At 43.3% G+C, this 12,491-nt stretch overlaps 1 protein-coding gene across 1 annotated transcript in view; it reads left to right on the top strand.

Moving 5' to 3' along the window:
* dcaf7 (ddb1 and cul4 associated factor 7) overlaps positions 1-12,491 on the top strand; it is a 44,997-nt gene that overhangs the window by 23,210 nt on the left and 9,296 nt on the right. The window contains exons 4-5 of the mRNA XM_078223726.1: positions 4,575-4,784; positions 7,271-7,388. Of these exons, the coding sequence (XP_078079852.1) occupies positions 4,575-4,784; positions 7,271-7,388 (328 nt within the window). The remainder of the gene's footprint in view (positions 1-4,574; positions 4,785-7,270; positions 7,389-12,491) is intronic.

Raw genomic sequence — 12,491 nt, 5'->3', positions numbered from 1 at the left:
TAATCCAGAGACCCAGGATAACACTCTGGTGACACCGGTTCAAATGCAAATTTGTGTTCAATAATAATCTGGAATTGAAAGTCTGATAACTATGAAACCTTTGTCAATTGTTATAAAGACCCATCTAATTCATTCATGTCTTTTAGGGAAGGAATTTGTTTGCTATCCCTACCTGTTGGCCTAATGTGACTCCAGAGCCATTGACTCTGGAACGGCCTCAGTTCAAGGGCAATTAGGGATGGGCAATAAATGCCGGCTCAGCCAATGATGCCTATATCCTGTGAGTGAATAAAAATAATAATCATAGAATCCCTACAGTGCAGAAGGAGGCCATTTGGTCCATCGAACTTGCACCGACAACCAGGCCTTATCCCTGTAACCCCACATATTTACCCTACTAATCTCCCTGACATCCCCCTAACACTAAGGGGCAATTTAGCATGGCCAATTAACCTAATCTGCACATCTTTGGAGTGAGAGAGGAAACTCACGCAGACACGGAGAATGTGCAAACTCCACACACACTGAGCCAAGCCAGGAATCGAATTCGGGCCCCTGGTGGTGTGAGGCAGCAGTGCTAACCACCATGCCACCCAATGGTTAGCCTAATTGTTTGCTGCACCTACATGTTATCTTTCAGTGGCTCATGAACAAGGACACCCAGGTGGGTTTGAACATCACCATTTCCTAATCTCTCCAATGTTTTGCCTTTCACATTTTTTCACAATCTATTCCATCTGCCATGTTCTTGCCCTGTCCAATTCCCTTGAAACCTCCTTACCATTGATATTCCTACCTAGTTTTGTCATTTGCAAACTTAAAAATATTATATTTGGATTCCACATCCAAATCGTTGATATAGATTGTGATAGCTGGGGCCCAAGCACTGATCCTTACGGTACCCCGCTGATCACAATCTGTCTTGTTTATTCCTACTCTGTTTTCTGTCAATTAGTCAATTCTCAATCTATGCCAGTATATTACCCCCAGTCCCAAGCACTCTAACTGTTTGCTTGCTTCTTCTGTGGGACCTTGTCAAAAGTTTTCTGAAAATCTAAATACACCACGTCCTTGAGTATTGCTGAAAAAAGACATGCTGTCGAAGCTTTTCATCTTGTGAACCTGTCCTGATGAGTGCAAGAATGTCAAATCTCAAAGGGAACAACAAATTGTACTGCATGAAAAGAGGGTAATAGTTTGCAAATGTACTCCGGTCGCCGTGTTGACATGGAGAATTTGCCAGGGAGTAGTTAACTGCCAAGCTTTTGTTTAAATTCATATCAGGCAGGTTGACTTTGATGAAGGCATTGCTATGGGAATATGTGAGGGAATGGTTGTCCTGCAAGCTTTAGTTTAGTTGGAAAAAGGCAAATTGCGTGTGCTTGTTATTTTTGTTTGCAAAGGACTGTGTGTGAATATATGTGGCCTCTCGCACTTGTAAGTGACAATCTCCAGTTGTTATTGTAATTCTTAACACATTCAGCATTGTTTAGCAAGTGTTGTCAGAGTTTGTTCTGAGTTTTTGATTTGATTTATTATTGTCACGTATTAGTATACATTGAAAAGTATTGTTTCGTGCGCACTATACAAAGCATACCGTTCATAGAGAAGGAAAGGAAAGAGTGCAGAATGTAGTGTTACAGTCATAGCTAAGGTATAGAGAAAGATCAACTTAATGCGAGGTAGGTCCATTCAAAAGTCTGACAGCAGCAGGGAAGAAGCTGTTCTTGAGTCGGTTGGTACGTGATCTCAGATTTTTAAATCTTTTTCCCGACGAAAGAAGGTGGAAGAGAGTGCGTGGGGGGCCTTAATTATGCTGGCTGCTTTTCCGAGTCACAGTATAGACGGTGCCAATGGATGGGAGGCTGGTTTGCGTGATGGATTGGGCTTCATTCACAACCCTTTGTAGTTTCTTGCAGTATTGGACAGAGAAGGAGCCATACTAAGTTGTGATACAACCAGAAAGAATGCTTTCCATGGTGCATCTGTAGATGTTGGAGAGAGTTTAGTAGAGGTGTCGGTGGGCTTTCTTAACTATAGTGTCTGCATGGAGGGGACTAGGACAGGTTGTTAGTGATCTGGATACCTAAAAGCTTGAAGCTCTCAACCATTTCTACTTCGTCCCTATTAATGTAGACAGGGGCATGCTCTCCACTTCGCTTCCTGAAGTTGATGACTATCTCCTTAGTTTTGTTGACATTGGGGGAGAGATTATTGTCGTTCCACCAGTTCACCAGATTCTCCATCTGTTTCCTGTACTGTGTCTCGTCATTGTTTGAGACCTGACCCACAGCAGTGGTGTCATCAGCAAACTTGAAATTCGAGTTGGAGGGGAATTTGGTTCCACAGTCAAAGGTGTATAAGGAGTATAGTAAGGGGCTGAGGATACAGCCTTGCGGAGCACCTGCGTTGAGGATGATCATGGTGGAGGTGTTGCTTTGCAAGCATCGGCTGGTTGAGTATGCTCAGGACTTGTGAACAGTCAAAGGAATGGATATATGATCCACCAATCATTAGATGTACAATCTACATACCTGGCATCCCACTGGCACTGAAATTCATATGCCACATTACTCATTTGTGTGGTAGTCTTTTTGGCTTGATGGCAACATGTTAGTGGAGAATATGTTTTGTCTTGCTACTGTATAGTAGCAGAGTGAAACGGCTAGCTTCACCTGTTGCACATCCCCTTTACCTAGTCTGTTAATTACATCCACAAAACAAAACTCCCAGCAGAATTGTCAAATGTAATTTCCCTATTGTAAATCCATGTTGACTGCCCGATCCCACCATTTAAGTGTTCAGCTATCACACCCTTTATAGTATCCAGCAATTTTCCTGTGACCAATGTCGGGCTGACAGGTCTGTAATTCCTCGTTTTCTCTCTCCCTCCTTTCTTAAATAGTGGGGTTCCATTTGCCACCTTCCAATCTGCAGAAACTGTTCCAGAATCTATAGAATTCTGCCTTAAAGTATATTTGTTGTAAACCATGTATTCATTCTTTAAATGCAAACCATTGTCTGTCTACCATCATAACTTTTTAATGTACTTTCCCAGTCTGTCACAGCCAACTTGTTCCTTATACCGTTGTAGTTTCCTTCGTTTAGATTTCAGACCCTAGTTTCGGATTGAACTACGCTTTCAAACTTGATGTGAAATTCCAGCATAATATGGTCGCTGTTCCCTAAAGGTTCCTTTACAACAAGATTGTTAATTAGCCCTCTCTCCTTGCACTGTATTAGATCTGAAATAACCCAATTTACAGTTAGTTCCTCAACAAGCTTCCAGAAAACCATGTATATATGCCAGGAATTCTTCCTCCACAGCATTAATGCTAATTTTTATATCCAGTCTGTATGTAGATTGGTTACTGTATTGCCCTTTTACGGGCACCTCTGATTTCCATACCCTGCATCACTGCCACTGTTTGGCCTATCATTGGTGGCCCCATCAACGATTGCTGCCTCTTACTGTTTCCTAGCTCCACCCAAACTGTTTCTACATCTTGATCTTCTGACCTAAGATCCCCTCTCACTAATGTAATGAGCTCATTCTTTATTAACTGCGCTACCTCATCTCCTTTTCCTTTTTGCCTAACTGTCCTTGAACATTCAGGTCCCAGCCGTCAAGTCTCTAATATCAGTTAGATCATATGTTAATTTCTGTTTGTGCTGTCAATTCACATACTTTGTTGCGAATGCTGTGTGTTCAGGTAGAATACCTTTAATTTTTGCCTTTTCTGTATTTTGATCCTATTTGATGCTGGCTTTGATTCTGCTGTTTTCCAACTTTGCTTGCTACTTTTCTACCTTTCTGAATTCCCACTCTGGTTTCCATCCCCTGCCAAGCTAGTTTATCCTCTCCCCAACAGCATAAGCAAATCTCCCAGCAAGGATATTGTACCTGGTCCTGTTAATGTGTAATCCGTTCACCTTGTACAGTTCCCACCTCCCACAAAAGGTGCCCCCGTGCCGCCTCAAATCTAAAGCCAACCCTTGTACACCATCTCGTCAGCCATACGTTCAGTTGCTCTATCTTCCTATTTCTGTGCTTACCACCCCGTGGCACAGAGTAATCCTGAGATTCCTGCCTTTTGAAGTCCTGCTTTTAAATCTTTTTCTAACTCAAATCTGCTTGCAGGATCCCATCCTCCTTTCTACCTACGTCATTGGTACCGGTGTGGATCACAGTCTCTGGCTGGTCACCCTATCCCATGAGAATGTCCTGCAGCCACTCAATGATATCCTTGATCCTGGCAGCAGGGAAACAACATACCACGCTGGAGCCATGTCCACGGCTGCAGAAATGCCTGTCAGCCCCCCTAACTAGCAAATCCCCGACCAATAAGCACTTCCACGCTTACTCCCATTGTGTGCAGCTGAGACACCAATGACGCTATACAGTTAGCTCTGGCTGTGCTCCTCTGGACGTTAGTGAGGGGGCTGGTTACTCAAACAGCGAAACTGCTTAATGACTAAGATGCTGTCCCTCACGCTAATCTTTTTTATCTCCTGAAACTGCTGATTGTAAAGCAGTCAAATTGTTTGAACTAACTGTTCTCTCTCATCTACAGGTGTACGATATTGCATTCAGCAGGGCAGGAGGTGGCAGAGACATGTTCGCCTCTGTAGGTGCAGATGGCTCAGTGCGCATGTTTGATCTTCGACACCTGGAGCACAGCACCATCATCTACGAAGATCCTCAACATCATCCCTTACTCCGCTTGTGCTGGAATAAGCAAGATCCCAATTACCTGGCTACCATGGCAATGGATGGCATGGAGGTGAGCAGAGATAGCTTGCACATGGGACTGTCATGTAGGTGGGTGAACGTTTGAATAGTGAAGAAGTGGGTTGAGTGGCTGCATATTTTTCAAGTACAGACAAGGTGGCACTTTGTATAAAGGCCATTTCCTTTTGTATTAGCTCACTGTCAAAGCAATCTTGTTTCTATTTAAGTCCCTCAGTCTCCGGATAGTTACACTGTAATCAAATAGTCCTGTTGGCATATGCTCAGACATTTGAGTGGTCAGTGGAGATGCACTTTGGGCAAATGTGCTCTGATTGCACTTTGGGCTCAATAAAACTCAATCAGATAGATTTCTGTTCACGCCAATCTTTTATCCAGGCTGCAGCCAAGTGGCATTGCAAATATTATTCCACCATGTGACCCAGTTTCTGTTGCACCAAATTAGTAGAATAATTAGGCATGCTTAATTGTCTGGGAATTGTGGATGTGCTTGCAATAATCACAAACGTGCCATTCTGTACACAAACAACTGATACTTTCCCACTCTGTTGTGAAGATCTATACAGTTCAACAGCAGCGTACGGTGAACTTGAATCCATTTATGGCAAGAATAGAATAATGGATCCCAGGGCAAATGGCATCAATAGCAGCCAGTGCATTCCCTGACACATTTCAGCAAGAGGTAGGAAAATGAATGAAAATGGTGCGCCGATCATTGCCTCTGAAGGTGTGAGTGCCCCATCATTCTTATCGAGTCATAAAAGCATTGTAGCAAGGTGACCATTTGGCCCACTCTCTAGAGGAATCCAGTCAGTCCTGTGCTCCCACCCTTATTCCTGAAAGCAACAGCTTATTTCCCTCGTGCTCATCTATTTTATTTTATTGAAATTGTTGATCATCTTCACTTCAAAAAGTTCTTCCTTACATCATACTCTTGTCTAAAACCTTAAATGTGTGATCCATTAGACCATGTATGACCAGCTAATGGGAGCACTTTTGGTTTACCTTCTGCAACCTTGTACACCTCTATCAAACCTCCCCTCAATCTCTCTTACTCGAAGGAGAACAACCCAGCTTCTCCAATCTAATTCTCCTGTAGCTAAAATCTCCCATTCTGGTAAATCTCTGCATGTTGGCAGACTCCCATTCTTCCTCGTGTGGTGACCAGAATTGGACTCTGCATCTATTTATGAAGTCCAAGGTCCCATATACTGTTAACCACTCTCTCCATATGTTCTGTCACCTTCAAAGGTTTCAAAGGCATTTGGACACCCACATCCCTCTGCATAGTCTTTCGAACTGTGCCATTAAGTCTAAATTTTTCTCAAGATACCGCAGTCATTTAACACTCTGTTGGGTAGCTGTCCCTGTTCTTTTATGAATCACCCTGGGTGAAGTAAGAGTCTCGTGCTCAGGGCTATGAACTATGGTCAACAACAAAGCCAGCAAATTTTCAGTGGTGATGGCAGAAGAGCTAAAATCTTGAGAGACAGCGGCTGCTAACAGGGAGAGCATCCTTCAAGAAGAAGACTTGTGTTAACTTTCTCTCGTGTGGCTAATGTAAACACAAAACCACCTCATGTATCCTTTTCCCTAGTCATATTGCTCATTGAAATTGAAAATGGGAGGCTTTTACACAGGATTGGAGAGCACAGGATCAAGACATCTTTGGGCAGACCTCTTCCTTCAAAATGCATCACCTCATACTACTTTGTATTAAATTCTATCTGCCACTTGTCTGCTCATTACTATCTATGTCCTATCTAGCTCCCATTGTGTTTGATTACTTCATCCTTTCTGTTTGCCGCACCTATAAGATTTGTATCATGAGAAAATTTTAAAATAGTTCCCTTTGTACCCAAGTCTAGATCATTAATATAGATCGAGAGGGGCAGCACAGTGGTCAGCATTGCTGCATCACAGTGCCAGGGACTCGGATTCGATTCTGGCCTTGGGTGGAATTTGCATGTTCTCCTCGTATTTCCTCCGGTGCTCCAGTTTCCACCCACAGTTCAAAGATGTGCAGGTTAGGTGGATTGGCCATGGTAAATGCATAGGTTAGAAGGATAGGGTGGGCCTGGATAAGATGCTCGGTCGGAGAGTTGGTGCAGACTCGATGGGCCGACTGTACTGTAGGGATTCTATGGAGAAGCAGTGGTCCTGGGAAACTCCACTGCACACTACTTTCACATCTGAGAAATAGCAATTTATCACTACCATGTTTCCCGTCACTCAGATAATTTTGTATCCGTGCTGCCTTTGGACTTTACAGCAAAAGTGAGGGAAATGTGGCACTTAACCAAGCACTTTTAGGAAGTCCACATGTATCTTAACTCGATCCCCTCTGTTACCTTGTTAAAACCCAGTCAGGTTAATTATATTATCATGGTAAGTAAGTAGGAGGTGGGTGGGGTTGAATTCAGTGAGGCGTTAATCCTGTTTCATAGCCCTTCATTGTTAGCTTGCTGTTGCTTCATTACTCTCTTCCTCCAGCCTAAACAATGTGCCTCTGCTTTGCAGGTGGTTATCCTAGATGTTCGCGTGCCCTGCACTCCCGTGGCCCGACTAAACAATCACCGAGCATGTGTGAATGGCATTGCTTGGGCTCCGCACTCATCCTGTCACATCTGCACTGCAGGTAAGAACCATACCCTTAGTTTGTTCCAGTCCAGAGTGAAAGTGGTCGCCCTAGAGCCACAGGGTTTATTTCCCAGAGATATAGATCAGACAGTCAGATACTGAGGCAGTATTACCCATTCGCCTTGGGTGGAATAGATATAACCGTGTGACTCTCACCAGCAGCAAGTGAAGTGTTCTGAATATATGGAACGTGCTTTTTTTCTCTAAACTATTTTGAGGATTTTGTGTTGATCAGGGTCAGTGCTGGGAGTAGAACTGTTTCTGTTTTTGCACCAAGCAGCGGAGGTACTTTGGCCAATGCAGAGTAAAGTTCCCTCCATTCAGTAGCACTGCTCAAACTGCAGAAGGCCACCTCTGTTTTGTGCGTGTGATATTTCCTGTTTATCACACTAGACCTGTGGATCTGATTAAGGTTACTGCAGAATTTTTTTGTACTGTGGGCCCATGTCAACAAGAACTGAGATTGAAATTCCTGGAATGAATTTCCTAGTTTGGTAGAATTTTTACAGTATTTTCTTTTCAAGAGAACATAAGAACTACGAGCAGGAGAAGGCCATTTGGCTCCTCGAGCCTGCTCTGCCATTCAGTAAGATCGTGGCTGATTTTTTTTGTGGACTCAGCTCCACTTATCCACCTGCTCACCCTTAATTCCTTTACTAATCAAAAATCTATTTATCTTTGTCTTAAAAGCACTCAATGAGGTAGCCTCAACTGCTTCACTGGGCAGGGAATTCCACAGATTCACAAACCTTTGGGTGAAGAAGTTCCTCCAACTCAGTCCTAAATCTGCTCCCCCTTATTTTGAGTTTATGCCCCCTAATTTGGTTTCACCCACCAGTGGAAACAACCTCTTATGAAGGAAATAGATAAGCATCTAGCTTATCTATTCCCTTCATAATTTTATATGTTTCTTTAAGATTCTAAATTAATTCTTCTGAATTCCAATGAGTATAGCCCCAGTTTACTCAGTCTCCTCATAAGCCAACCCTCTCAACTCCGGAATCAACCTATTGAATCTCCTCTGCACCCCCTCCAGTGCCAGTATATCCTTTCTCAAGTAAGGAGACCAAAACTGTACACAGTACTCCAGGTGTGGCCTCACCAGCACCTTATACAGCTGCAACATAACCTCGCCGTTTTTAAACTCCATCCCTCTAGCAATGAAGGACAAAATTCCATTTGCCGCCTTAATTACCTGCTGCACCTGCAAACCAACTCCTTGTGATTCATGCACAAGGACACCAAGGTCCCTCTGCACAGCAGCATGCTGCAATTTTTTACCATTTAAATAATCCATTTTGCTGTTGTTCCTACCAAAATGTATGACCTCACATTTACCAACATTGTACTACAACTGCCAGACTCTTGCCCACTCAAGCTATGAACGTCTGCAGAAGGCTATACAGTGCCCTCTGCACACTTTGCTCTACTGCTCACCTCAGTGTCATCTGTGAACTTTGACACACTACACTTGGTCCCTAACTCCAAATCATCTATGTAAATTGTGAACAATTACGGACCCAGCAATGATCCCTGAGGCACACCACTAATCACTGATCGCCAACCAGAAAAACACTCACTTATCCCCACTCTTTGCTTCATGTTAGTTAACCAATCCTCTATCCATGCTAATACATTACCTGTAATGCCATGCACCATTATCTTATGCAGCAGCTGTTTGTGCGGCACCTTGTCGAATGCATTCTGGAAATCCAGATACACCACATCCACCGCTTCCCCATTGTCCACTGCACTCGTAATGTCCTCAAAGAATTCCACTGAATTAGTTGAACTTGACCTGCCTTTCATGAACCCATGCTGCGTTTTCCCAATGGGACAATTTCTATCCAGTTGGGTTGCTATTTCTTCCTTGTCTACCTCCTTTTTTTTAAAACAGTGGCGTCACGTTTGCTTTTTCCAATCTGCTGGAACCACCTGAGTCCAATGAATTTTGATAAATTACCACGAGTGTATTTGCTATTTTCCCTCGCCACCTCTTTCAGTACCCTGGGATGCATTTCATCAGGACCAGGAGACTTGTCTACCTTTAGCCCCATTAGTTTACCTAACGTTGCTTCTGTAGCGATAATGATAGTTTCTAGGTCCTCACCTGCCATGGCCATCTTGTCGTCAATTTTTGGCATGTTATTTGTGTCTTCCACTGTGAAGACCGCCACAAAATACCTGTTCAATGCCTCGGCCAATTCCTCATTTCCCATATTAAATCCCACTTCTTGTCCTTTAAAGGACCAATGTTTACCGTAGCCACTCTTTTTATATTTGTAGAAACATTTGCCATCTGTTGACCTTTAAAGATTTCCCAATCCTCTTGTCACTAATCTTTGCCACTTTGTATGCATTTTCTTTCAATTTGATACCCTCCTTTATCTCCTTAGATGGCTGATTTATCTTTTTTCTTACAGTCCTTCTTTATCATTGGTATATACTTTTGCTGAGCACTGTGGAAAAATCGCTTTGGAAGTCCTCCACTGTACCTCAATTGTCCCACCATAAAGTTTTTGCTCCCAGTTTACCTTTGCCAACTCCTCCCTCATCCCATTGTAGTTTCCTTTGTTTAAGCACAAGTCACCGGTATTGGAGTTTACCTTCTCTCACTCCATCTGTATTTTAAATTCAACCATACTGTGATCGCTCCTTCCGAGAGGATCTCTAACTGTGTGATTATTAATCTTAGAAACCCTACAGCACAGAAAGAGGCCATTCGGCCCATCGAGTCTGCACCGACCACAATCCCACCCAGGCCCTATCCCCATATCCTTACATATTTTACCCACTAATCCCTCTAACCTATGCATCCCAGGGCAATTTTTTAGCATGGCCAATCAACCTAACCCGCACATCTTTGGACTGTGGGAGGAAACCGGAGTACCCGGAGGAAACCCACGCAGACACGAGGAGAATGTGCAAACTCCACACAGACAGTGACCCACGTCGGGAATTGAATCCAGGTCCCTGGAGCTGTGAAGCAGCAGTGCTACCCACTGTGCTCCCGTGCCGCCCTATTATTCCTGTCTCATTACACAGGACCAGATCTAGGATAGCTTGTTCCCTCATGGGTTCCATTACAAATTGTTCAAGGAAGCTATCGCAGATACATTCTATGAACTCCTCCTCATGGCTTCCTTGTCGATTGGTCAAACCAAGTCAGTCATGTAGATTAAAATCCCCCATAATAATTGCCATACCATTTTTACATCAGTTATTTCCTCCTTGTTTATTGTAGTCTATACACCTATCAGTGACTTTTTCTCTTTACTATTTCTAATTTCCACCCAAATGGATTCAACGCTTTTCTCCATAAAACCTATATCATCTCTCTACTGCCCTGATGTCATCCTTAAATATCAGAGCTACACCACCTCCTTATCTTCCTGTCTGTCCTTCTGAATAGTCTGATACCCCAGGATATTTAACTCCCAGTTGTGACCACCCTGTCTCTGTAATGGCCACTAAATCGTACTCATTTGCGATGATTTGTGCCGTCAACTCATTTACCTTGTTTTGAATGCTACGAGCATTTAGGTAAAGTATCCTTATGCTAGTTTTTATACCTTTTTGAATTCTAACATCTCGAGTTCTTCTCCCTTTTAACTTTTAAAAATTTTCCATGTAGCTGAAACCTCCCCACATGCTAACCTGCTGCTTTGCCGTTCAGAGATGTCCCTCATTCTGGCACCGTGTAGGCAACCTATCATGCAGGACTCACGATTCTGCTTACAAAGGATGTTATCAATCCCCCAATTATAGTCCTCTACAACTATCACTTGTCTTTTTGCACCCCCCCCCCCGAATGGCCTCCTGTACCATGATGCAGTGGTCGGCGAGTTCATCCTCCCTACAGTCCTCTTCCTCATCCACACAGGGAGCAAGTATCTTATACCTGTTAGACAAGGTCAAGGATAGGTCACGGATTCCCAAGGTAAGTTAGTTTTATACTCACTCTGTGCTGCTGCTCCGCCCTCTGACTGCTCCCTGGAGGTGAGGCCGTGGATCCCCGAGGTAAGTTAGTTTATATACTCTCTCTCTCTCTCTCTGTGGTACTGCTCTACCCTCTGACTGCTCCCTAGAGGTAAGTTAGTTTATATACTCTCTCTCTCTCTCTGAGGTACTGCTCTACCCTCTGACTGCTCCCTAGAGGTAAGTTAGTTTATATACTCTCTCTCTCTCTCTCTCTGTGGTACTGCTCTACCCTCTGACTGCTCCCTAGAGGTAAGTTAGTTTATATACTCTCTCTCTCTCTCTGTGGTACTGCTCTACCCTCTGACTGCTCCCTAGAGGCTAGGCCATGGATCCCTGAGGTAAGTTAGTTTTATACTCTGTGCTGCTGCTCCCTGAAGAGTTGGCCGTGGATCACCGAGGTAAGTTAGTTTTATACTCACTGTGCTGCTCTGCTCCGCCCTCGGACTGCTCCCAGTTACTTCTCCAATTCCCTTTTAGAATTATTATGGATTCTGCTCCCATCGCTGTATGTGTTAAGATATTCCATACTCTCAGAGCCCTTCACTTATCCTCCCTTGTTGCGTTGCTGAGGCACTGAAATGTATGTCCTCTAACTAGTGATTCACTTTAGATTTTGAAATATATCATCTCTATTTAATCATCAAAGCCTCTTGTTGTTTTGAAGGCATCAATCAGATCTCTCTTTATCCTTCCTTGTTTCAGCGTTACAATTTCTCCAGTCTCTAGAAACCAAAATTTCTCATCCCTTAAATGACGGTTAACCTTTTTGTATCTTTTCTGTGTGTTTAACATCTGTTGTAATGTATGGTGCCCAAAACTGGACACTGGTTTATCCAGTGATCCGTACGAGTTCACTGATATCTTTTATCTTGACGCTCATTGCTCCTATTTATAAAACCTGGGATTCTGGATCACCTTTTACAATTTTATCAACTTGTGTATCTGAACTCCCTCAGTCCCTTGCCCATCCCTCCTCCGGCTCGCACGTGCGCAATCTTGTGTCTTGATTTTATCAATATGCCCCTTGCTCCCAGATTTGACTCCTTTTTAATTCTTAGCTGAGTAGAGAAATTAAAATAAAAATAAGGATCTTGAGGTTTTGTACAGTTGATGCAGAGTT

This window comes from Mustelus asterias, chromosome 11 (assembly GCF_964213995.1).
Source record: "Mustelus asterias chromosome 11, sMusAst1.hap1.1, whole genome shotgun sequence".
Taxonomy (NCBI): Eukaryota; Metazoa; Chordata; class Chondrichthyes; order Carcharhiniformes; family Triakidae; genus Mustelus; species Mustelus asterias.
This window is presented reverse-complemented; position numbering and strand designations above follow the sequence as displayed.